At 38.5% G+C, this 27,506-nt stretch overlaps 1 protein-coding gene across 2 annotated transcripts in view; it reads right to left on the bottom strand.

Annotated features, from left to right (window-relative positions):
• Window positions 1-1,289: 1,289 nt before the first annotated feature.
• c3b.2 (complement component c3b, tandem duplicate 2) overlaps window positions 1,290-27,506 on the bottom strand; it is a 50,721-nt gene continuing 24,504 nt past the window's right edge. Inside the window, exons 22-42 of one of the 2 annotated variants that reach the window (XM_056447582.1) lie at window positions 24,227-24,436; window positions 24,061-24,127; window positions 22,708-22,794; window positions 22,047-22,250; window positions 19,424-19,499; window positions 19,180-19,339; window positions 18,311-18,421; window positions 17,499-17,643; window positions 17,255-17,418; window positions 14,488-14,643; window positions 14,339-14,398; window positions 14,168-14,258; window positions 12,207-12,258; window positions 12,033-12,120; window positions 5,986-6,075; window positions 5,788-5,893; window positions 4,650-4,739; window positions 4,495-4,578; window positions 4,348-4,428; window positions 2,371-2,521; window positions 1,290-2,021 (exon numbers count right to left, since the gene is read on the bottom strand). In XM_056447582.1, coding sequence (XP_056303557.1) covers window positions 1,883-2,021; window positions 2,371-2,521; window positions 4,348-4,428; window positions 4,495-4,578; window positions 4,650-4,739; window positions 5,788-5,893; window positions 5,986-6,075; window positions 12,033-12,120; window positions 12,207-12,258; window positions 14,168-14,258; window positions 14,339-14,398; window positions 14,488-14,643; window positions 17,255-17,418; window positions 17,499-17,643; window positions 18,311-18,421; window positions 19,180-19,339; window positions 19,424-19,499; window positions 22,047-22,250; window positions 22,708-22,794; window positions 24,061-24,127; window positions 24,227-24,436 — 2,412 coding nt within the window. In that variant the 3' untranslated portion in view covers window positions 1,290-1,882. Of the gene's footprint in view, window positions 2,022-2,370; window positions 2,522-4,347; window positions 4,579-4,649; window positions 4,740-5,787; window positions 5,894-5,985; window positions 6,076-12,032; window positions 12,121-12,206; window positions 12,259-14,167; window positions 14,259-14,338; window positions 14,399-14,487; window positions 14,644-17,254; window positions 17,419-17,498; window positions 17,644-18,310; window positions 18,422-19,179; window positions 19,340-19,423; window positions 19,500-22,046; window positions 22,251-22,707; window positions 22,795-24,060; window positions 24,128-24,226; window positions 24,437-27,506 lie in introns of both variants that reach the window. The other variant, XM_056447581.1, reaches the window with a different exon arrangement.

Below are 27,506 nucleotides of genomic sequence, written 5' to 3'. Positions count from 1 at the left end.
AACATAGTAGTGTTCAAATCTTATTTCTAAAAACTGATTTATTTTATCTTTGCCATGATGACAGTACATAATATTTTACTAGACACTACTTTTATTATGATTAAAGTGTAATTTAAAGGCTTAACTAGGATAATTAGACAGGTGAGGGTAATTAGGGAAATCATTGTATAACAGTGGTTTGTTCTGTAGACAATTGAAAAACAAACATAGCTTTAGGGGGCTAACAATATTGACCATAAAATGGCTTTAAAAAATAAAAACTGCTTTTATTCTTACTGAAATAAAACTTTTTTTATAGGAAATTTATAGGAAATACTGTGAAATATTCCTCTGTTAAACATTTTATAGGAAAATATTTGGGGGGAGGGAGGGCTTATAATTCAACTGATCATTAATAGAACTATAACTGATAAATTATAAATATAAAACATTATGGTGATACTATGTAACATTGGGGGACATATATATCTTATTTGTGGTTATGCTTTATTGAATTGTTTTATTTAGATTGTTAGATTGTGTGTTGTACTTGTTTACTATGTAAATAAGTTGACTGTCCTAAATCACTCACTCATTTTATTTTCACTAAATTATAGTCATGTTGAAATAAATTGTTTTTTGCTCATTTTAATTAGTTTAAAGGTATAGATCACCCAAAATTATAGCTTCTGTTGACAACAGAAAAATAAATTTTGAACAATGTTGGAAACTGGTAGCTATAGACTTCCAAAGTAGGGGAAAAATACTTTAGAAGTCAATAATGATTACAGGTTTTTGGCATTTTTCTAAATATCTTCATCCAAAGTAGCAAAGGTTTGGGACAAGTCAATGGTGAATAAATGATGATAGACTTTTCATTTTTTTGGGTGAACTACTCTTGTGACCACTTAGTGTGTTTTTTTGTTTGTTAAATCATGGTTATGTCTTACTAGTTCATTCTCTTATTTTAATTCAATTAAGTTATGGCTACATTTTACATTAAGATATAAAGAATACATTAATAATACATTAATAATCTAAAATACATTTATAGGCAGTTAGCATTATGCTAAACTTTTAGCTTGCTAACAAAAAGCTAATTAAATACACTAAAAATAGCTTGTTTTAGTAATATAAATAGTGATAGTTGGTTCTTGCCAGGCATTCTGGTACAGACTAAACTAGAAATGCACTTTGATGACCTGATACCAATAACTCTTTTTGTGTGGAAGACGATAACAAATAATTTTAGCACAATAAAAAAACTTGAGTCTGATTGCGAAAACAAAATGCAAACAAATAGAGCTGTGTAGACAAATAGACAACTCATTTTATTTTATAACCCAAACTGCAGAAAGAAAGGAACAGCAAGAAAACTAGATCTTTCTTTTCTCAAAACCATTTACAAACTGCATTTCCGAAGACGGTTTTTTCCACAGTGAAAACCCGCACTAGCAGCACCTTGTCTCTAGTGTAACTCGTGGAAAAATGGTGGATGTACTGTCCATCACTAGGTTAAGAACTGTTCTGAGGTTGTATTTTAGCACAGAAAAATATATATTTTTAAAGAAAGAACTATATTAAAGTCTGTGCGAATTCAAAATTTACAGTGTTTATTTTGCAAGCTCACATTGTTATTCTTAAGGCCAATAACTAATCAGTGCAAGTTAATCCACTGGAAAAAAGTTTTGGTAATCTTCAACCAAACTGACCGTTTGCTTATATTAATAGCCTCTCTTACCGTTAGTTTGCTATGAGGGAATGATGCGCAAAAAGAAAGCCCCGCCCCCTACTCAATATTCTGTTTTAGTTGTAAGTACATCAACGTCTAATAATAAACGTCTCAGCAACTTCCATTTCACGTGGACTTTAAGATTCAAAATAACACAAGATAAAGTAAGTCTCAAGCCTGACAGCCGTCTTCAATCAGTTTCTTTGCGAAGCTCTTCAGCTCGTCACATTTCTTTGGCAGTGTTGATCCACATTCAGACTCATCTGGCCAGCGCTCAACCCACGTTTCTTTCCCAAGGGTATACACATACCTGAGAGAGCAGACATAAACAAATGATCAAATATGAACCCTAATAGATATATAGTTGAAGTCAGATTTTTTTCAACACATTTCTAAACATAGGGGCTAATAATATTTCTTAAGGGGGCTAATAATACTGACCATACCATAGTTTTTTAAATATTTAAACCTGCTTTTATTCTAGCCGAAATAAAACAAATAAGAATTTCTCCAGAAGAAAAAATATTATCGGAAATACTGTGAAAGATTCCTTGCTCTGTTAAACATCAATTTGAAAATATTTGAAAAACAAAAAAAAATTCACAGGAGGAATTATTGACTTCAACTGTATATGTTACCAGTGGTATTACTTCACTCACTTGTTGGACACCGTGCTCCCTGCATTCCAAGTATCAGTGATCGGCCCAATGACCAGATACTCCTGACCCTCTTTCAAATTAAGCCTGGTCCTGCAGCTCGCATGAGAGAGGAACATCCTCCTCTCCTTCTCATTCAGACCTTCCTCCGTCCCTACAAATACACAATATAGACACATGAGCAGGGCGCCTATTAAATGAGAAAAACAAATTTAACCTTGTATCTATGCAAGTTATAATCATGAAGGTTTTAGTACAATAAATAGTGGCCAGACGGAAGCCACTCCCTGCCAGGAATTTGCCAAAAGGCATCTAATCAGAATAGAGGGAAAGATGAATACAGCAATGTACAGAGACATCCTGAATAAAAACCAGTTGCAGAGTGCTCTTGACCTCTTGACGGGCGACGGTTCATCTTTTAGCAGGACAATGACCCAAAGCACACCGCCATAATATCAATGGAATGGCTTCACAACAACTTGGTGAATATCCTTGAGTGGCCCAGCCAGAGCCCAGACCTAAAGCCTATTGAACATCTCTAGATAGACCTGAAAACAGCTGTACACCGTCGCTTCCCATCCAATCTAGTAGAGCTTGAGGGGTACTGCAAAGAGGAATGGGCAAAAATTCCCAAAGACAGGTGTGCGCTATGAATACTTTCCGGATACACTGTACATCAGGAAATGCAGTACCAAAACAAAACTGTTCATTTAAAATATGATTTTCAATTCAATTTAAAATTAATAAAATTGAAATACACACACACACACACACGCACACGCACACGCACACACACACACACATATATATATATGTATATATATACACGCACACGCACACACACACACTGGGATGCAGTGTGCTGTTGTACTGCATCCCAGTGTGGTATGCTGCTCTCCAAAGGGTTATTAACACAGTGCATAAGATCATCAGCTGCTCTCTTCCCTCCTTGGAGTAGTAGTTCAAAACCCGGTGCTACAGCAAAGCACGCAGCATCCTGAAGGACTTCTCCCATCCAGCACATAATCAACTGTTTTCCATTTCAACCGTTACCATCAGGGAGGCATTACAGGACCATAAAAGCCAAAACAAACGCTAAAAAATAGTACATATCCCAGTGCTGTTGCAATAATGAACGGACATTAAACTGTGCGCGTTTCTGGACAATATTTTACTCACTTTTTAACTTGAAAGCTGCTAGAAAATGCTTTATACGTACTCTAACTTTGTATTGTAATTATTTTTATTATCTCGTCATGTTATTGTTGTTGTTTTAGACAATTAGGACTGCACTAAAGGGAAGGGCAAACGTAAAGTTCATTGTATATGTACAATGACAATAAAGATTCTGATTCTGATTATTATAGCTTTGCTCGCCAGTGCATCACAAGAAAGAACTAACTCTAACGTCTTTCTAATAAATGCTCCATAAAATAAGGCTGATACTTTCGAGAATTTTTTTTGTTATACTATACCACAATACACATGTGAAAATTATCAGTTAGATTAATAACTGCTATCATAATAAACACGAATAAAAAAAATAGCAAAAATTTCACATGTGCAAAATGGAAAATTAACAGTAAAACTGTGTAAGACAATTGTAACTGATTTGTAAATAAAAATGTGAGAGGGTGACAGTGGGAAAATGATTTTTAGAGGGACATTTCAATGTTATGTGACTCAAAAACAGCATATCATTATCCATCTTTCACATATACAGACTTTTCTAGAAAATCTCAGGTAAATTGGCATTAATAGATCATGTGTGAACAGACCCTTTTTAAAAATACCTGAGAAATCTTTTCGGCAATTTTTCAGAATGAGAAGTTTTAAGTTACTGGTAAAGTTGTTTTATGGCAATTTACTGGTATTACTATAAGACAGGTGAATCTACATTTCCCATTGTGCAATATATTGTTAAGAATAACAAATAAATAAGTAGTAATTAATTCTTCATAAAGGGTTAAACAGACGTACCTTCTTTAATAACCTGCACAATCTCCATCTCATACTGGTAATAGTGACTCTGGCTGATGCTGATCAGTTTGACTCTGTAGGCTAAAGAAAAGTGGTTCATTGACAAGAATAATAAACAACAGAAATTTAACCAAAATAAATATTTACCATGATGCAATCCGTTACATACAGCAGCGTTCCTCTGCTCTTTACCAAAAGACGCAGAGTCGTCCTTCAGTACACAACAGTCACCTACGAAGAAAAGATTTATAATGTTTCTGGATAAAAGTGAGACGCTAAACTGAAAACACAAAGTGACAGACCCTGTGAGCAGCGGCACACGTCGCCTTCACAGATCTGATCCAGCTGCTGTTTGTCTTCAGGAGGAGAATAGAACCTGCTACAGCTTTTATCTGAAACAAATTAAATAAAAATCACAGTCAAGCCTTTAGTTAGCATAAAAATTAATAAATGCAAAAAAAAACAAACAAGATATTTCAGCCAAGACTTAACCAATAGAAAGAAAAACATTGCCAGTGTAGTAGAATAATAGAATCATAAATGTCTCTGCAAGCAGGAACATCCAGCTTAATACTTTAGGGTTTATATTAGCAGTTCCAGTGCTTAATTTGAGCAGGATCTTGCCGGATCCTATTCTGGGAAATGTCAAATATTCATGTTTTGCATCCTGGTATTTATTTTAACTGATCCGGCATTAACTTTTGCGCGGTGAATTTCTGCATGCGTGTATCAGAGAGAGAGAATGTGAATGAATCCGAGTGAAAAACAGCAAGCAAACCTTTGTGAATTGTGTGTACGCACACACCTAAAGGTAGTCACTTTTGACCAATCAGCTTTCTTAAGTTTACAATAACTAATTGGTTGGTGATTATAGTTTCATGCGCAGTGATCAGCGAAAATAAATAACGGCATAGGGGCCTACATAAATAACATTTGTATTTTCAAAATGCCAGAGGCAGTCAAGCATGTATTATTTTTGTAAACCACGAGTAAATCTGATAATGAACCTGATCAAAAGAGATCTTCAGAAGATGAAACTGCTCCGCTGGATCAGGATAGCGGGAGACAGAACCAAAGTGATCTCAAGTCACACAGTGAGTCATTTTCACTTGGCACATAATAGTGAAGTGAACTGAATGTCAGTGGTGTTAGTAAACTGAATAGTGATGTTTTATACGATTTACGTTTGTAGCTACATGTTTGTTGGCTTTTTCATGGTTAACCCATAACGTTATATTGAACAAAAAAAATTAAAGACCGTTCAGAAATGTGATGCTTTTTTCGTAATTACCGCTCAGTAACGTCATGTTCGGGAACACTGAAATTGTGTGGCGGACGTCGGTCACGATAACTTTTATTTCCTGGTTTTATTTCGGAAATTATCCATTTATAAATTAAGCACTAAGCAGTACCACTTATAAAGCATATTAAGGTACAAACCTTTGTTGTAGTACTGGTAAACTGTGACAGTTGAAGGCTGAAGGAGCCCCACTTTAAATTTCTGATTTAGTCTGAATGAGATTATATCTGCCTCTTTGTTGGACACCTGTGCGGGACATCACACAAAGACATATATTTAAGCATTCATTTATATAATATAAAACAGGTATGTAAATAAAAGCATGTTTCTTAGGTTACCTTGAACAGGTGAATTATGAGGGATCCCCTGTCGCTCAGGTTGTCCACCACTTGGAAGTTGTTGATGTAGCGATCCACTGATTTTGTGAGCTGAAAAAGTCGTGGCAGATGTTCGCATCTATAATGGTGGGTTCACACCAAACGTGAAGCACTGCATCACTTGCTCTTGATTACTCATGGGATGTTTTTTCCCCTCTTGTGAATTTTCCGCTTGAGTTAATGGATTATTTGAACTTGTGAGGTAGATGTGATTGAGGTGAATTATTCCACATCATTCAGTCATGCATTTCGTGTCATTCATAATTCAACAATTTGCCTTTATTTGTGCTTTTGCATTGACTTTGTAAGTAATTTACTATTGAGTGAATATTGTACTTAATTTGTTTTGGTGTGAACCCAGCATTAGAGCTGTGAAATATTGAAGAAAAATGGGATAGAATACTAAATAAAGTAATATTCGCAATATTCCAAGGGGAAATTTGGTTGTAGCATTCTGTTATGAAGCGGACAGGAGACAGAGGTAAGGAAACGTTAGGGTGTTTATTAAATGACAACAAGGAGCACATGAAGGATAGCCAGGAGGATCAGGAATGATGTTGGGGTCTTTTCCTCCGTGGCTGGGTAACAGGAATACACGAGGATGGACAGCACACACCAGATACAGCTGACAGAGGATGACACAGACTTGGAAGGACTGGAAGACAGGACGATTCGGGAGGACCAGGAAGACTAGGAGGAATACAAAGAGAACAGGTAAGTAAATCGTTTGTTTTAGCTGAGGATGACTACGCTGGGTGGTCGCTCAGTTGTCCGCTTTCGTCGAGACGAGCCCGGACAATGAGCGACTGGAGTGCTGTGCTTTTATCTGGTGCTCGTGAATGTGATGCAGCTGTGTGCTCATTAGAAGTCAGGTGATGGTGATCTTCGTGAGTGGGGGTCGTGAGAGCCTGACCAATCCATGACAGTACCCCCCTCCCCAGGGCCCGCTCCTGAGGGCCGACACCTCCGACGCCGTGGTGGTCTCCCTCTGCCTCTAGGCGCTGGGAACTCAGGGTGGCTCTCATGAAACTCCACCATGAGACTAGGATCGAGAATATCAGCTCTGGGAACCCATGTCCTTTCTTCGGGGCCGTACCCTTCCCAGTCCACCAGGTACTCCAACTGGCCACCACGACGTCGGGAACGCAAGATCTCCTTCACTGCGTAGACGGCTCCTTCTTCTAGGAGCAGTGGAGGAGGGGGTTCCTCTTCGTGGTCAGGCTCTGTGGAGGGAAGAACAGGATCGTGATAGGGTTTCAGGAGTGATACGTGGAATGTAGGGTGAATACGGTAGTGAGAGGGTAATTGTAGTTTGTAGGTGACGGGGTTAACCTGTTCCACGATGGTGAAGGGACCAACAAATCGGGGACTTAACTTGCGAGAGGGCAGTCGCATGCGTATGTCCCGGGTGGATAGCCACACCTTTTGTCCGGGTGTGTATCTGGGTTCTTCAGACCTTCTCCTATCGGCGGTTACCTTGCTTCGACGGACTGCCCTCTGCAGATGTTGATGAGCCTCGTCCCAGACTCTCTCGCTCTCCCGGAACCAGTGATCCACTGCGGGGACATCAGATGGTTCGCCATCCCAGGGAAAGAGCGGTGGTTGGAAGCCCAGGACGCACTGGAATGGCGTGAGTCCGGTGGAGGGTTGCCGCAGTGAATTTTGGGCATATTCTGCCCAGCCCAAATACTGGCTCCAGGAGTTCTGGTGACCACTGCAGAAGGTCCTCAGGAACCGTCCCACCTCCTGAATCTTCCTCTCTGTCTGCCCGTTGGTTTGGGGATGATATCCAGAAGAGAGGCTGACGGCCACACCTAGGAGCTTGAAGAAGGCTTTCCATAGACGTGAGATGAACTGTGGACCTCTGTCCGACACAATATCTTCTGGAATACCAAATGACCTGAAGACTTGATTAAAGATATTGTCGGCAGTTTCAAAGGCTGTGGGAAGACCTTTCAGAGGGATTAGTTTGACAAACTTTGAGAATCTATCTACTATGACTAGAATACAGGTATTACCTTCTGACGAAGGGAGGTCAGTGATAAAGTCCACTCCTAGGTGTGACCAGGGACGGTTCGGAATCGGCAAGGGATGGAGCTTTCCAGCGGGTAGATGACGTGGGCTCTTGGATTGGGCACAGTCCTTACAGCCCTGAACATATTGCCTCACATCCCTTGCCATGTTTGGCCACCAGAATCGTTGGGATACTAGCGAGAGAGTATTGTTGATCCCTGGATGTCCAGTGCCTAGCGAGGTATGTAAGGAGTGGATCAGATCTACCCGGTGTTCAGGTGGTATGAACTGCCGATGAGGAGGGCATCCCGGCGGAGCAGGGGCTTCCGGAGTGGCAACGACTGGAGGAGCGTTCCAGGTGATCGGACAAATGGAGATGTGTTCGGGAAGAATCTTCGTTGGGAGTTCTTCATGATCGTGATGCTCGTGTAAACGAGAGAGAGCGTCTGCTCTTAGATTCTTGGGTCCTGGACGATAGGAAATGGAGAAATCAAAACGTGAGAAGAAAAGTGACCATCTGGCTTGACGTGGACATAGTCTCTTGGCCTCTTTGATGTATTGGAGGTTTTTGTGATCTGTGATCACCTGGAACGGATGTTTGGCTCCCTCCAACCAGTGACGCCACTCCTCCAAGGCTAGCTTGATTGCTAGAAGCTCCCTGTCTCCTATGCTGTAATTCTGCTCCGCCGGGCTCAACTTCCGAGAGAAATAGGCACAGGGATGCAGTCGGGGCGGTGTATCATGATGTTGAGATAATACTGCCCCGACGCCGGTGGTGGATGCGTCCACTTCCACCACGAAAGGAAGATTTGGGTCAGGATGAGTCAGGAGTGGGGCCCTTGTGAACTCCTTCTTAAGAAGGCGGAAGGCTGCGGCTGCTTCTTTGGTCCACTCCAGTCCTTTGGGTTTACCCTTGAGGAGATTAGTGAGAGGTGATGTAATCCTGCTGTAGTCCTTGATAAACCGTCTATAAAAGTTAGCAAACCCAAGAAACCTCTGGAGCTCCTTAATGGAAGTGGGTTCTGACCAGGATAGAACAGCCTCAATTTTCTTCCCATCCATACGTATACCGGTTTGGTCAATGATGTATCCCAAGAAATGAATCGACTTCTGGTGGAATGAGCATTTCTCCGCTTTGAGGTAGAGGTGATGTTCTCTCAATGTGTGTAGGACCTCCGCAACGTGTTGGCGATGTTCGGCCTCACTCCGGGAGTAAATGAGGATGTCATCTATGTACACTATTACACAGTGGTGAAGAAACTCCCGGAGGACTTCATGAATGAAGTTTTGGAATACGGAGGGGGCGTTGACCAGACCGTAAGGCATGACCTCATATTCATAGTGGCCAGTAGGGGTCACGAATGCTGTCTTCCATTGGTCCCCCTCACGTATTCTTATCAGATTATACGCGCTGCGGAGGTCCAATTTAGTGAAGACTTTAGCTTCTCGGAGCTGTTCCAAAGCGGCTGGTACCAGAGGAAGGGGATATCGGTATTTTACTGTACCGTTATTTAGGACCCTGTAGTCGATGCATGGACGCAGCCCTCCGTCCTTCTTGGCCACAAAGAAGAAGCTTGAGGCGGCTGGTGATTTTGAGTGACGTATGTACCCCTGACTCAGAGCCTCCCTTATGTAATCTTCCATTGCCTGATTCTCTGGAAGCGAGAGCGGGTAGATCCTACCTCTTGGCAACTGGGCATCTGGAACTAGGTCGATCGCGCAGTCCCATGGCCGATGCGGCGGTAGCTGGGAAGCTCTCTTGGGGCAGAAGACATCATGAAAGGAGCTGTACTCCTTAGGAATGTGGATAGACTGCTTCTCAGGAGGGCTCTCGACCGATGTTGCAAACAAAGAAATGGGGTTCCGACCTTGAAGAGGGAGATTTGGAAAACAGGCAGGTGTACATCCAGATCCCCATTTCTTTATCTCTCCTGTGCCCCAAGAGATGATGGGATCGTGCTTCACCAGCCACGGGCGCCCTAGAATGATGTCCATATTTGCACCCTCCAGAACCAGAAATTGAATCCTCTCTTGATGTAACAACCCCACTTGAAGAAGGATGTCTTCGCATTGTCGATGGATACGGGTCGAAGATCGAGTGCACTGGGTTATCGGTTGTATCTGGTATATATGCGAGGACGCCTCAGTACGGAGGTGGAGTTGACGACAGAGGGATTGGGAGATGAAGTTCCCTGCTGACCCGGAGTCGATGAGGGCTGTGACAAGGAGAGAAATAGAGGCAGTAGTTATTTGTACGGTGGTAGTAAGTGGTTTACATTGTTCAATATTCGTACTGAATACACTCACTGAAGTCCGAATGGGACGAAGGGGACACTCCATACGGGTGTGTCCACTGACACCGCAGTATAGACACAGACCCCGGGTCAGCCTCCTCTGTCGTTCCGCTGATGTCAGTCTTCCAGACTCTATTATCATGGGTTCTGGTTCTGGAGAGGCTGTTGACTCAGGCGATTGGAGGAGTGCAGACGAGGGGGTGATGGTGTCCTGTTGATAGGAACGGAGACGATCGGAACATCGGAGAGAATGTTGGATGAATCTCTCCAGACCCATTGTATCATCTAATGTGGCCAGTTGGATTCGGAGAGTGGGTTCCAAGCCGAGCCGGTACGTGGTCAACAACGATCTCTCATTCCATCCACTTGCAGCTGCTAGAGTGCGAAACCGGAGAGCATATTCCTGTGTAGATAGAGTACCTTGCTTTAGATGATACAGCTGCTCTCCAGCGGCTACTTCCCCATCAGAACGTCCAAACACCTCTTTGAAATACTCCGTGAAGGTAGTGATGGAATTCATGACCGGCCCGGCTTGGTTCCAGATCGTCTCAGCCCATTTAAGTGCAGGTCCAGAGAGTAGAGATACGATGTAGGCGATCTTCGACTTATCTGTGGGATATAGAGAAGGTTGCATTTCGAATATGAGGGAACATTGTAACAGAAAACCATTGCACTCCCCCGCTCCGCCTGAGTAGGGCGCTGGTCGGGCCATGGGACTGGAAGGAAGGGCCGAAGAAGAAACTGTGGAGGCGGAAGTGCTCGGTGCTGGTGGTGCGTTGGAAAGTGGAGCTGGTGGCTGTAGAATCCGCTTCAACTGGTCCACCAGCTCTTGAAGGTGATCGGGGGTGCTCATGTTGTCGTCGTTATGGGTCCGGGCTTCTGTTATGAAGCGGACAGGAGACAGAGGTAAGGAAACGTTAGGGTGTTTATTAAATGACAACAAGGAGCACATGAAGGATAGCCAGGAGGATCAGGAATGATGTTGGGGTCTTTTCCTCCGTGGCTGGGTAACAGGAATACACGAGGATGGACAGCACACACCAGATACAGCTGACAGAGGATGACACAGACTTGGAAGGACTGGAAGACAGGACGATTCGGGAGGACCAGGAAGACTAGGAGGAATACAAAGAGAACAGGTAAGTAAATCGTTTGTTTTAGCTGAGGATGACTACGCTGGGTGGTCGCTCAGTTGTCCGCTTTCGTCGAGACGAGCCCGGACAATGAGCGACTGGAGTGCTGTGCTTTTATCTGGTGCTCGTGAATGTGATGCAGCTGTGTGCTCATTAGAAGTCAGGTGATGGTGATCTTCGTGAGTGGGGGTCGTGAGAGCCTGACCAATCCATGACACATACAGGGATGTCGCATAAGACGAGAAAATAAAACACATTATACTAAAAAAGTTTACCTTAAGTTTAAAACCTTTACAGCTGAAGGGATAAACTGATTTTATACCAAATACCATTAATCAAACATATATCACTGTATTTATAATCAGCAATGACCTTTTTCGTGATGTCCACCATCTTAGAAGTAGCTTATCACAATGCATTATGGGATTGCCTTCTTTATTATACATGGTCTGATGTTAAATTTGGCCAAAATTAAAGGTGAACTGCACCTAAAAGGCTGTCAAGGTTCTGTATACACTATAGAATTAACTGCTATTGCTAATGTAATTCCACATAAGTTTGGTCTTACCATCTCTAGATCAGAGTTTTCAGGTTCAAATCCTGTGGGCAGGCCAATGTCCAGAATCACCATCCTCACTTGCCGTTCTTCTAGAGCCCTGTGAAAGTAAAAAGTGGAAAAATATGGGAACCACACAATGCTAACTTGACTTAAAAAGCTGTCTAGTTGTTTAGAAGTGCTCACCTCACATTGACATTGAGTCTGAAGGACTTTTCTACATCCGATGAGGTTTTTTCTAAAAATGGACGACAGCGTATAGGTGAAATCTTAATTGACAATCCAGTTGAGGTCTTATACAGCTGTTTCTTGATCATATGAACACGATATTGTCAAAACCAGTTTTTTCTGTCCGGTTGGGTCATTGTCCACATGAAAACAGTATCAGGTGACTAAAATCTAAACTTTCTGAAAACTTCAGCCAAGATTTTCTGAAACTCTGGCTACAGTGTGGCCACTGCAACTGCAGTTTCCACCTCATGATGTCAGCGTGCGCACTGTTTTCTCATATTTGATTGGCCAACATGGCTGGGTTCACAACAAATATGAATTCCGTGCATTCTCTGCAAATGCGTCGCAAATTCTGCATAGTTCAAACCACAGGATGTTAATCTGATCTGTTCTTACATTTGCATTGACTTGTATGCAATTTACTTGCGCAAATTCTGCGTTTGGTGTAAACCCATCATAAAAGGCTTCTATTGCAGTCTGTTGGTTCAGCATGTCCAGCAACACGTCAACTTGACGTCAGATTGACATTGTACCCCAACGTCATGGGAGTTTGCATTTTGGGTGGAAATGAAAGTTGGTTGACGTCAGAACCCATCGCAAGACCAACATCAATGTCCAACATCGGACAGATGTTGATCTAATGCATACCTGTCAACATTGGAATGTAAAAATAAGGGATCCAAAAAACAAATCCCCAAATTACTAAATCTGTTCATCTGGAGCCGTTTCATTGTAAAAAAACAGTTGAAATGGTCAGTTAAATGTTTTTTTATTATTATTATTTATAAAGGATAAAATAGATAGCATACACTAAAAAAAGCTGTAAATAAATGAAAGTTTAGCCTATTAAAATGAATAGCTATTATAAAGGAATTGAATCAAGCTATCAAATCTCATTAACCGTTTCTTCTCTGTATAATTTAAACATTCTGATTAAAGAGTAGCGAATGAATCTCTCATTTAGATTTTTCGTTTCATTACATTAAATAACAGGTGTCACTTAAAAATGCACAGATCTATAATGAAAGTATTCGATTGCTTTCCTAACGGTTTATGACCAAATTTGTTGTGAAAACCCACCAAGATCAACATGTTTAGATGTTACTATTATTATTATTATGTGTATACAGTATGTCTGTTCAAACACACACCCAAAATTCAGAGTCTCCACTTTCGCTCTACTTCAAATCACCTGTACATTATCCATTTGGGGCGTCCCCTGGTGTTTCGGCGGTATGGGTGGTGTATACGGATGATCGGCTCTTTAACGTTTATTACCACGCTTTATAGAAAGTAAAAAAATACGGGAAAAATACATAAAAATATATTTACGGGATGATGATGAGATAGAATTGTAAAATACAGGAGAATCCCAGGAATAACGAGAGGGTTGACAGGTATGATCTATTGATGTTACTGCTTGACGTTGTGTGGTCGTTACAAGTATGACGTCTATCGGACGTTGGGTTTTTGTTGCCATTCGTGATCTATAAATGTCAGTATATGACGTCAATATGACGTTGGTTTAAGATGTTAGCTCGATGTTGGTTTTTGGTCACTTTTCAACACAACCTAAAATCAACCAAATATCAATGTCACTGGACATCAAAATAATGTTGTGTTTAAACGTTGTCTAGACATTGAATTTTGGTCACCCGACATCACAACCTAAATCTAACCTAATATTAACGTCCCATGATATTGTGTGCCTGCTGGAATGCATCACAGTGCATTTTTGCCTTTTCATGAGGATGAAGAACGGATGCAGGAAAAACTCAAATACATGGTCTTTGACGCTAGTGAAAATGAGTGATGTTTTGTGAAATTTACATTGTTTCTGAAAGAATCAACAGTTAAATTCTCCACTGTAAACCTCAGTATGGGGGAAAACACTGCAAACTTTTATGTCGACTCACCATTAGTCTCAGCGATGGAAACGTCCAGCTGAAAGCCATTACATGTGCTGTTCTCGTACACATCAGGAAGCTGATGGTAAACCGTCACTACCTGAGACGTAAACAGTGAATTACATCTCGATTTTTATATTCTAATTAAAGATATTCCTGGTAAACATTGGCATTTAGCACCTCCAAAACACCCTTGCCCTTCCCAGAAGCCACCACTGAGAATTCCTGATCAAGAGGGACCTGGAAGACATTAAAAGCGTGTCATATTTAATACCAAACCTTTTTGTCTTCAATCATGAGTTTAAAAAATGTAACATCCACAAACTCACTCGTGAAGAGCGAGCCACATAAGCCACATTGGGATTGAAGGTCCAGCGAACATCACTGCGACCAGGAACGCTAAGCTGAACCAACAAATTGAGGTCTGATGGAGGAGGCCTCTTCACTAGATACTCAGACAGGGCCTGAAGAACCACCATGGTGGACTGAAGGAGGAAAATGATCATTATATGAAAGCAAATAAACACAAAAACACCACTGGTCAAAAGTTTGGGATCAAAAAATTGCTTATGCAAAATTGTTACACATCAAAAATCATAAAAACCCTGGAGTGTTACTTTTTGTACTTAAAAAAGTACAATTACATTGTAATCAATCTAAATGATGTTACAATACATGATTCTTCACTTGTTACAATACAAGAATCCTGTTTCTGCTTACCACAACTGCATTTATTTGATCAAATATGCTGTAAAATTGTTTAATATTACAAGTTAAAATAATTGTGTTCTCATTGGATGTAGTCCCGATATTTTTTAAATTCAAAAGTATCAGCATTATTACTGCAATCGTCTGTGTTACATGATCCTTGTAAATCTAATATATAGTATACACACAGAGATAGATGCATTATAAATGTCTTCACTTTCACTATTTAATGTGTCCTTTATAAAGAAAAGAAAATACAACACGTTTTAATAGTACTTACCAATGGTACTGTATAGGTTGTTTCACATGGCGTCATTGATGACGCGTGAATTTTAGATGGAGGGCAGTAAGTGATTCAGCTACATAGGAATCGTTATCTTTACATCAAAAAATTTTCTGTTTTACGATATTTATAATTATTTAAATCAGTTAAAATGAGAAACGCGGAAAAGCATTTACAGACTTTTTTTGTAGACGTTTTTGCTTAAAAAGACGTTATAAAGAGAAAGTTGACTGGTTGATAAACAGAAGAAAAGGCCGCAGGTAATAAACATTCATTCAATACATCCATGTGAACAAACTTTTTTGGAAGGCGATAATTTGTTTGACAGGACCTAAAGATTAACTCCAGGCCTAGCTATGCATATAAATACGTTAATGTGTTATATAAAAATCAGCTACAAACACCACCACACTTATACAAAATCCAGGAGAATATAAATAATATAAATATATGAATATAAATGGTACACTGCCATGTAATTGCTACAATGAAATCTCTGTTCTTGTTTTTCAATAATCCATGTCTTTACTGGCGTTTTGGCAGAATAAACAATCGTAACATGAACATCGAGATGTGTGGCAGCAGTGAATGTATGTTGATGGTAAGTTCATCGACATAAGAAAAAGAAATGCATCACTTGCGACAAAACTAGACGTTTATTATTGTGGAACACTTTTTCCCCTTACAACAATAAATAAATAAATAAATAAAATAAAAATCTGCCAGCAGCTAGCTCTCTGCAGCTCTCACATGGTTGTCCACTAAAGCTAGGCAGGGCTGCGCCTGGTCAGTATCTGGATGGGAGACCACACAGGAAAGCTAGGTTGCTATCGGAAGTGGTGTTAGTGAAACCAGCAGGGGGCGCCCAACCTGTGGTCTGTGTGGGTCCTAATGCCCCAGTACAGTGACGGGGACTCTATACTGCTCAGTGAGCACCGTCTTTGGATGAGACGTTAAACCGAGGTCCCGACTCTCGAGTCGTTAAAAATCGCAGGATGTCCATCGAAATGAGTAGGGTTTAACCCCGGCATCCTGGCCAAAATCTGCTCACTGGCCTCTGTCTATCATGGCCTCCTAACCATCCCCATATCATTATTGGCTTAATCACTCTGTCTCCTCTTCACCAATCAGCTGGTGTGTGGTGTGCGGTATGGCTCAATATGGCTGCCGTTGCGTCATCCAGCTGGATGCTGCACACTGGTGGTGAATGAGAAGATTTCCCCCAATGTGTAAAGCGCTTTGAGTGCCCAGAAAAGCGTTATATAAATGTAAGGAATTATTATTATTATTATTATTATTATTAAATAATAATGTAGATAACGCGTCCACACTTTTGTATGCTTTCATCTGTTCTTTCGTGATATTTGGAAGATATCTGCCTGGGGAAAAACTATAGCAATTTATAATAAACGTTTTTGAACCACATAGTAAAATGTATGATGTGTACATCTCTTTGTTAATGAATGCTACAGAATACTGTAGTATAGTAAACTGATAAACTGTAATAAATATTGTAACGTTCGTGTAAATTGTGGTGCGTTGATTGGTGGTGCGTGATTATAGCGTAGAAAACTGAAGCCTATTGAATAACGTGTTTATTACTAAAGTTGTGTTGTACCACAACAATATAATTATTACGACAGTTTAATTCAAGTATGCTTCCAAACACTGTAGTATTTATTTCATGTAACGTAATTATACAGTATATACCGCTTGATGACAGGCAAATATAATTTAGTTCATTAGAAAACTCTGTCTTCTTCATGATATAAGGATCATGCCCAACATTTGTGTTTATTTTCTATTTATATCTCCTGAAATGGTATAAATGGCAAAAATACACCACCATCTGAATTTCGTGTATCACCAGAACCACGTGACTGAAAACAACCTATACAGCCTAACACTTTCAGCACTGGCAATGGAAATAAATGTTTTTCAAATCATCATTTTAGTATTTCTGAACAAACTTGTAACACTGTAATCTGAAAATGGTTTAGATACAATTTGTAATTATATTCTATCAAATAGCAGCCTTAATGAGCAGAAAAAGCTTCTTTTAAAACCCCAAATGTTTGACGGTCATTCATACAGGTTTATTTCACCTGAGTAGAGCCGTACCCTCCACCAATGCCACGGTGCTCGTTCAGCCATCGAAATGGAGCTTCTGCCTCTTCCATGTGGCCACTTTTGATCAGCGCTAGCAGTGCGTAGCCTGTAGCTTCCAGTGTGAAAAAATAATTGTTTGAATCAGGCCAGTGGGAATGATCTGTGGACAAACAATAAAGCATAGTGAGAAAGAGAAGATGACATATTGTGTTCATATTTGGGTGTTTAAAATGTAAGTACCAGGTGAGGCAAATTTGAGCAACATGCTCTTCACGCAGGCGTGGTTCGATACGGCTAGCGCGTAGCATGCTATAGCTGCTGTATACGGCCTGGTCAGCCGGGAGAAATGCTCTGTCAGATACCCTCCTGCCTGTCTGGACTTTTCCTGTGGAAAAAAAAATACAAGTAAAACCACTGAATATGTAAAAAAAAAAGTACATTATTATAGGCATTACAAATAGTTTGGTCTTGTAGATTCATAGTTCATAAGCTTGGTAGTATGGATCAGGGTTGTACTTGTTTACTTATTTAGCCTATTAACATAATATTTTTTATACACTTTAGGACCTTGAGATGATGAAAAGAATGAATTGTTCAAATAATTTTAATGAACAATAATTCCATTTATGTATTTAGCTAATGTCTAAAATATATATTTAAAAAATTTACAAAAAAAGATTTATTCTAATTATTAAAATGAGTCGTTTAATGTAGATATTACATGTTTAATTTAGTGTACTAATTATTCTAATTATTGCAAATAGATATTACTTTAATAACCTAACGTAGCTCATTTCTTACTGAATTTAGCTTCAATTCCATTAAATTTAGCTTCTATTCTTCTGTTCTTAAACAGTTTAATTTAGCTATTACACTTATTATTTAATTCAGTTATTGTTGTGATTATAACATTTATTCAAATTATGCAGTTTATGTGTTAATTGTTATTTCACTGATGTTTTAGATTTTGTTCAAATTATTGAATGTAGCCAACTAGCCATGTTTAAATGCTGACATTTTCAGCCATTTTAACAAGTGAATTGCGCAGATACCTGTATGTTGACTTCTTGATCTTGGCAAGTAACTTTATTTTGTGCTTCTGCTAAAGCAATGAGCACAAATGCAGTCAAAGATGCTTTGTATTCAGATCCCCGCATAGCTCCCTATAACACAACACAACACTGTGAGAAAACATTCAGATAGTGTTAAGCTGCTTTGACACAGTCTACATAGTAAAAAGCACTATAGAAATAAAGATGACTATTGATTTTGATTATTATGTCACAGTTATTAAAGGAACACACTTTAAAATAGGCTTCCCTTGAGCTAAAAAGCAGCATTTTACAATTTTGGAATCAATTCAGCTGATCTCCGGGTCTAGAGGGAACACTTTTTGCTTAGCTTAGCATAGATCATTGAATTGGATTAGACCATTAGCATCTCGCTTAAAAATGGCCAAAGAGTTTCAATAATTTCCTATTTAAAGCTTGAATCGTCTGTAGTTACATAGTAAATGAAAAGCTGCTGTTTTCTAGGCTGATATGACTAGGAACTAATATACTCTCATTCTGGCGTAATAATCAAGGAACTTTACTGCTGTACCATGGCTGCAGCAAGAGCAATGATATTGTGCAGGAAGTAGCTATATCGGCCTACAAAATAGCAACTTTTTATTTTGTTAGTACATAATGTAAATACAGAAGAGTCAAGCCAAGAAAATGATCAAAACTTTTTGTTTATTTTTTGAGCGAGATGCTAATGGTCTAATTTGATTCAATGATTTATGCTAAGCTAAGCTAAAAGTGCTCCTGCCTGACCCTGAGATCGGCTAATTGGATTCAAAAATTGTAAAACTCAATCGTTTACCTCTAAGAGAGTTAAAAAATGAGGCTAAAAAGTAGAGTGTCCCTTTAATTCTTACCGTCATACTGGTGTCATAGACAGGATTGTCCTCTTGAAAAGTTCCATCATAATGCTGTTTATTCTTGAGTAAATAGAGCAGAGGGCCACACAGATGCTTGTCATTGACGTTAATGAACGAATGCGCCATGGAGAACACCTTCACCACATACGCAGTGATCCTGACAGGGCAGAGTATGAAGACACATGAATTCTGAGAAATGTTCAGTGTAAAGCCGTTATTATTATTGTGTCAGCGTCAATACCATGTGCTGGTGCCTTCATTGGCGTAGGGAGGGTACGAGTCGTCTGATTTTTTGTAGTTAAGTTGATTTTCATAACCTAGAAAATAAAATTCATTTAAGAGCACATTAATGATATTAGCGATGCAATAAAATATACGTAACACTTTAGTTTATGTCTCAATTCTCACTATAAACTATTCGCTTATTACCTGTCTATTATTATTATTGTTATTATACTGGCTGTTTTGTTTGTACTTACAAAGTACATATTCTGCATGATCTTATTTTACATTCCTAATACCTATCATTTATCTAAACCTTATTAACTAAGCAGCAAATCAGGAGTTTGTTGAGCTAAAACTCATAGTTGATAGTTTATTAACAGCAAGAATTGTACCTTCAATGAAGTGTGACCAAACCTTTTGTAATAAAAACATTCACAAACAATTTTATTTCCATATAAAAAGTACACTAAAAGGCTATTTGTATTGTTCTGCTTCAAACCATATTCATTTATCAAATAAGAAATTATATAAAGTCTAAACATAGATTTGAAATGAATGCTATGGGGCAGTACGACTGCAAAAATGTTTGTTCCTTTTCACACTAATGATATTTACAGGTACATATTATTGACAAATGAAGTCATGCAAAACCAAATAAATACCACAAAACACAATGGTATTTGTAGTCAAATATATTTGCCTCACCTGTCCATCTTAAGTTTTCTACCATGGTCAGTTTACCCAATAGCTCACATTTTATCCCTGGCTTTTGAGTCTGCAGCTATACTGAGCCATCAATGTATCCTTTTCTTTTTCTTTATTTTACTGTAGGTGTTTATATTGTGCTCATGTTTGGGTTTTTATTTCATTTTATTTTATTTTGTTACTTTAGTTGTGTACCAGGTTATAATAGTGTTGGATTTTTCGCTTGTTGTAGTTTTTATTTCGTTTTGACTTTTTGTTTTCAAATTCAGTTAGTTTTAATTAGCTTAAGAGGTAGATTTACTAGTTTTTATTAGTTTTTATATTTTGAAATTCCTCAGTTTTAGTTTAGTTTTTATTAGTTTCAGTGTTAGTATCAGTTATTTTTTTTTTTTTTGTAAATTAGGATATTTGTTAGGTGCAAGACTCAAAATCATCAGAATAAATATTGCATAATATTTATGCAAATATTCGGCCCCTGCTGCAATTTTGGGTCTTTTTTAACTTGGAGGCGTGTCCAAACGCCAGGTAAACACTATATATTTGAACACATTAGGTTTAGCTAGCAGGAGAAGCACGTTAGCATCAAGAGCAACACCGAGTAAGTACATTTAGACCTGTTTTCAGTTGCTGTGTTTGGTTCGAGAACACTTAGACTTGTTTCAGCTGGTTGTGTATTGGTTGTTGGACATTTAAAATTGTTTTCAGCTATCTGTGTTTAGTACTAGCAAGCTTTAGCCACTGTTTCCTTTGTTTACTGTAAGAGCTTGTGTGCCGAGCCTGAGGTTTTTTCGCACCCCCCCCCCCTCTGCAAGAGGGAAGAAATCACTTTCCCGAACTCTCACATTCAATCTGCCCAGTTGGTGGAATGAACTCCCTAACTACATCAGAACAGCAGAGTCACTTGCTGTCTTCAAGAAACGACTAAAAACGCAACTGTTTAGTCTCCACTTTCCTTCCTAATCTGTAACTGCCTCTCTGGCTATACCACTAACTGTGCCCTCTCTCTCTCAAAAAAAAAAAAAAAAACTTTTTTACTAATGCTTTGCTTCTTAGACTTTTACACACCTGAAACTTGTCTATAGCACTTGTTCACTGCTGCTCTTATAGTTGTGTAAATTGCTTCCTTGTCCTCATTTGTAAGTCGCTTTGGATAAAAGCGTCTGCTAAATGACTAAATGTAAATGTAAATGTAAATGTAATAAAAACTCAACCAAAGATAGGCAAATTTCAACCCATCCTCAAATTCAAATACAACAGCCCACAAGATAGCAGCCTTAAGTATGTATGTGTAAAGCTGCCTCTAAGGTGCTTTTGTGACAATTTTACCAAGTTTAGACTCAACCGATTAAAAATATGTAGTCAGCAATAGTAATTTCAGTCAGTTAAAACATCACTATGATGTGAAAAGTTTCTTACAATTACTTTTTGCAACCCAACTGAATGATGATTCACTTATTTAAAATCCATTACGACTTCAGCAGGCTGTCATGTACTGTTTGTGTTCGGTTCACCATTTGCTGAATCACGCATGCGCAGTGTTATCGGTTCACCGCTTCTCAAATCTGATCTCAGTGTACTGTTCCAATAACTGAATAACTCAGCATATATTGGTATATTTCCGGTAAATGTAAAAAGTAAGTTTTTGTGAATACGTGCTTAGCGTTACTAGAGAACTGAATCATTTATATGATTCAGTTTGATTTGGAAAAGTTGATCAACCGGTTCACTTAGAAGATCTGGTTAAAAAGAATGATTCATTCGCAATCACTAATATAGAAATAGAACCAATTATTGGACACAAATGTGTTCAATTAATACTTTTAAGTGTCTGCTCTGGTATTTATTGTTGTCACCATGCTTGCTGTAGACCTAAGTCTTGGCATCATTTGTATCTAAAAGAAACAAAGTTCATCCCTGTTTGAGTGTCATTGCACCTCTCTGTATGTATTTGATGGCCTCTTCTCTGCGACTGATTCCCACGATCTCCCAGTCTGCACTGCGGTCCAGGTAATGAGCTGCGATGAGGGGCAGAGTGATTCTGGCCAGGTTCTGCTCCACACAGCCTCCGGGCATCCGAATTAACGCTGCCAATGAGTCCTCATTAATGGAGTTATCAATACTGTCTGCCAGCAAATCACCTGGAGAAAATAGAGTTTTTTTAGTGCTGGGAAAAGATTAAATCGCAATTAATCGCATCCAAAATAAAAGTTTGTTTTGAAAAAAGATATGTCTGTGTTTTATATATATATTATGTATATGTTAAGTACATATACATAACTATTAATTAACTATTTTGCAACATAGCCATTTAAATTAATAGATAATTTGTATCATATATACATATATTTTATATCTAAATATGAACATTTTCTCAAATATATGTATATCTGTGTGTATTTATATAAACATAATAAATATATACAGTAGACAAGCTTAAACTATGTCAATACAAACTTTTATTTTGGATGTGTGTATTAATCGCAATTAATCTTTGCCCAGCGCTTTTTTAAATATTAACATACAGATCAAGACTTGAGGGGGAAGAAATTCAGCTTACAAAACATTTTAAGAATATGTTTTAATAAAATGTCAAACCTCTGACATTGACGAATGTCTCTGGTATAGATTTTGGCACAACAGCATCCAACTGCATCTTCTTGACTTGAATCAACTGTTGCCCAGCTTAGATAAAAACAAATAATAAATCACAGACACAGGTCAGAAATAGATTAATAAAAGCATTTGATTACGAAATGAGGATAATTCACTGATGCCTTGTTAATACATGTAATTAGTGGAATATTTATATATTTTTAGAAGAAATGTAGTGTTCAATCTTATTAGAATGATTCAATAACATCATGTGACAAACAAGAAATAAGTTTTTTTGTTTGGATTTGTTTTCTAACTGTACACCCCTCTTATCTTATTTCTCTTTTATTATTGTCTCCTACTGTACCTGTGTTACCCCATTTGTCTGTGTGTGTTTAAGCTCTCTTGTTTCATATCTGTTGGTCACTCTTTGTGTTAAGGTGTTATGTGTTCTCTTGAAATTTCTCAGTTTCTCTGTATTTACTGGATTAAGTAGATATGCTTTTGAGTAAAATGTTTGTTTCATTCTATAAAGATCTGACAGCATTTCTTACAAATTTCAAAAATCAAAAGTATTGCAATTTAGAGCATTTTTAAGAAGACAATTAGTCAAGAAAACCATTATTTTTCTTTTGTTGACAGTCATGGGTATTTAGTATAATGAATATTATTACGGATTTCTTAATTCTTCTGAAGTTAGCAATGTGTTGCCTAAAGTAAACCTGAAGAAAAATGAATAGATGAATTTTAAAAATGGTAATACTTTAGTTTAAGTCACAATTTACTCATTAAAATATGCTCATTGCCTGTCTATTATTAATATAATAATTATTTATTAGAACTAACGATTTATTAGCCCTAATCGTACCCAATAACTAGGCCCACACAGAATCTGTGAGTGTAGAAATTTGCAGATTTTTACTACATCAAGACCATTTATTTACTTGTGTAAATGTGTGTAAATTTATATTTATTCAGTTTTGAATTTAATTTCAGCAATATTATTGGCTAATATGAAAATGTCTTTTAGTTGATATATTATATGAGACACTTGCTTTGTTTACCAATTAAGTGGATCTAATTGGATTTGCATTGTAAATATTAAATAAAAGTTAAAAAGGTATTATTTTTTAGAAAAAATTATTAAGTTTAGAAGAAATTTCAAAGGTAGTTCACAGAATGAAGCAAAACAAAATACATTTTACTCAAGCATATAAATGGCAAATCTAGAGAATCTGATCTTCAAGCAGTCTCGCTTCTTCCATAGCTGAAATGAATAAGTGTGATACTATAATCACACTGAATTGTGAAATAGTTGCCATTACACGATTAATGTTCATTAAACTCCGGTCTCACCACTGCCTCCTGTCTCTGATGGGTTCAACACAAAGCTCCTCACTTTAAGTGTTTGAATGCCTTCAACCTGAAACACACACACATATAAAACCATCAGAAAGTACTCAATGGTCATGCAAAAGACTCACTGTTTATAATAGGCGCACTGTTTATTATAGGCACTCACTACTACGCGTAGATTCTTCTTCACTGCATCTTGACCCATGAAAGAGGCGGCTACAGCAGTGACCTGTAGAGGGAGCTCTCCTGTTTTCAGAGGGATGATGGTGTATGAAATGAGTTTAGAGGAACCGGCTGCTACTGTAACCTGCTGTCTGTGCTGTCCCGTATAGGCCACACTACACATGTCCTCTGTCTTCTCCAGGATCACCATCACCTGCGAACACACACGTCAATCAGGTTATAACTAGGCTTGTGAATAAATAATTTAATAGCCAATCAGCAATTTACTCTTTGAAAACTAAAAGCCACCATTCGAATTTTGCGAAACTTCAATTTGCTGGTCACAAATAGAGCGAATTTAAGAAAAATACTAAACTAAAACTTGCTGTTATGACTTTTAAAGGCGTACGCGGATATTCAAATATTTCATTTACAGTAATTATTTGAGTTATCAAAAACACTATTTGAATTTTACAAAGGGCGACACAGTGGCTCAGTGGTTAGCACTGTCGCCTCACAGCAATAAGGTCGCTGGTTCGAGTCCCGGCTGGGTCAGTTGGCATTTCTGTGTGGAGTTTGCATGTTCTCTCCGTGATGGTGTGGGTTTCCTCCGGGTGGTCTGGTTTACCCCCACAGTCCAAAGACATGTGCTGCAGGTGAATTGAATGGATTAAATTGGCCATAGTGTATGTGTGTGCATGTGAGAGTGTATGGGTGTTTCACACTACTGGGTTGCAGCTGGAAGGGTCATCCGCTGTGTAAAACATATGCTGTATAAGTTGGTGGTTCATTCTGCTGTGGCGACCCCTGATGAATATAAAGGGACTAAGCTGACGGAAAATGAATGAATAAATTTAACAAAACGTCACATTGCTGACAGTAGATTAAGTAAAGACATGATAGAATAAATAATAAAACTTGCAGCTATAGCTATTATGGATTTGCATGAAGAGAATATTCGGTAACACTTTATTTTGATGGTCCATTTGAGCATTAGTAGACTATCTGCTGATACTGCTCCTTCAACAGACATTTAACTGACTATAAGAAACTTTGCAAGTAGGCTACATGTCAACTTACACTAACCCTAGCCCTAACCCCAACCTAACAGTCTACTTATAATCTAATGAGAACTAGTTGGCATGTAGATGCAATGCAACTTAAATTCAACAAACAGACCATCAAAATAAAGTGTGACCGAATATTCAAATGTTTGCTCTGCATTTATTAAACGAATAATCAAAAACATCATTTGAGTTCCATGAAATGTCACTTGGCCTTAAATAGAGTGATCCAATGATAAATGCTGAGTACACAAAACACAACTTACTGCAAAAATTATAAAGGGTCTTGACAAATAGTCAAAAATACTAATATTTGCTCTTGAAATAATTATTTGAATAATCAAATTTCAGGAAATTTTGCTTGGTTGGCCTTAATTGGAGTGAAGCCATAATAAAAACTGAGCACATTAAATACAATTCGCAGTTCCGCAAAACTTCACAGTCAGCACTATTATGTCCTGAGACAAATCTTTTGGTGTGCACAATGTGTTTAATGTCTGTGTCTCTGGCTGTTTCTCAATATTCTGTTCTTCAGCGGTCTTGCGTCCTCGTGTTCTCGTGTAACGTCATTATCAGCTGACAAAGTTCAGTTCCAATACTCAAGACCACAAGAACGGAGGACGCATGAAACTTCCTGGATGTATTCTTGATATCGAGGACGCACCGATGCAGACTTGAGCACCGATCTCGCTCTAAAAATCCTAGAAGTCATTGCGACTGGAGGTGGGAAGCGCAGCATTTTATTTAGATTTCTTATTATAGTTCACAGATATCACTTACTTACCTCAGGAGTTTCTCTAAATGAAATGGTAAAAGTAAACATTACCATGGACATCTTAATAAAGGAATAAACACTTTGGTGTTTGTTTGCTGAAATTCGTATTAAAATCTGTTTTTATTTATATTGTCCCTACTCAAAAAAACAGCTAAATCGAAAATGACCAGCTAAATCCAGCTCAAAGCAGCCTGACCAGGACATAGCTGGTTTTGGCTGGGCTCCCAGCCTGGCTAGGCTGGTCAAGCTGGTTTTAGCTGGTCATCTCCCAGCCTGACCAGCTAGGACCAGGCTGAAAATGGCTGGAAAGCAGCCTGGAAATGGCTAAAACCCCTCTAAAACCAGGCTGGTCGACCAACTAAAACCAGAAAACCTGCCTAGGGTAGGGGTAGGGGTGCAACGTATATTTATAATGCTTTTATGCATAGTATAGTGTACCCTTCCACTCAATTGTATCAGAAAAAGGTTCGCTACTCGAAGATTTCTACATCAGAGCTTGATGAGGACCTCTGCTGGTTAAAGTGTTGGAAAGCACTGTGTTGCAAAAATGTCAAATGTTCACAATTGACAAACTCCATGTAGTAATACAACAACAGTAATATAAACAAATTACTCAAATACTGTAGTTTTTTTACATATAAGGTATGTTACATTACACCACCAATGACTAGTAAAAGCCAATGTATTCACATTAATTGGATTCCTTCATCCACCTACATGTTCCAAATGGGGATTGAACCGGCGATTCCTGCACAGAAGGCGAATGCTCTAACGATGAGGCTATGGGAGTAAGGCTTTCGGGCTGCACTCACCAGCTAGCCTTCATTTTACACTATACTGCCATATCCAGTGGTTTTCTTTAAAGATAGTTGTAAAAAATACACTTTAGTATGGTTCAAAAGCTTTTTACTATTGTATTATAGTTTAATTACTGGTGTGTGGGACAGGTGCGGTGCTTTAAAACAGTAGAAATGTATGTAATCGATGCCTAATCACTCGCTATACACTTTACTAACCCATGAGGGTGTTTAAATCTTTGAATCAAAATTAAAAGCAGTCGCGTGGGTATAGGTAAAAATGAAGCCTCGGACGTCACTGATCACGTCAAAACAAATCAAGCTCCACTACCCTGCTTCACTGCGAGATGTATCATTTTTTGATACATGCTCCGAAGCTTCAGCGCACAACGTCACATCACTACTATTTTGCTTTGAATCAGTTTTCTCCTGTTTATGACAGTAAAGGGATTTAGTTTATGTTGATGTATTTTTTTTTATTTCAGATTACCAAGAGATTATATTAGAAGTTAGCATGATTTTGTTTGTTGTTTTGGCCTTGCCCTCTTCTGAATTAATACCCTATTTTCTTTGTTACATTTTGATATTTGTAAATAAACTTCTCTTTTTCTTGATTTGACCTTGTTGTTTTTAGGTCTCTAGTCATTC

This window comes from Danio aesculapii, chromosome 22, assembly GCF_903798145.1.
Source record: "Danio aesculapii chromosome 22, fDanAes4.1, whole genome shotgun sequence".
In the NCBI taxonomy this organism is placed as follows: domain Eukaryota; kingdom Metazoa; phylum Chordata; class Actinopteri; order Cypriniformes; family Danionidae; genus Danio; species Danio aesculapii.
Note: the sequence above shows the minus strand (reverse complement) of the source record. Positions and strands in the feature narration are given on the sequence as shown.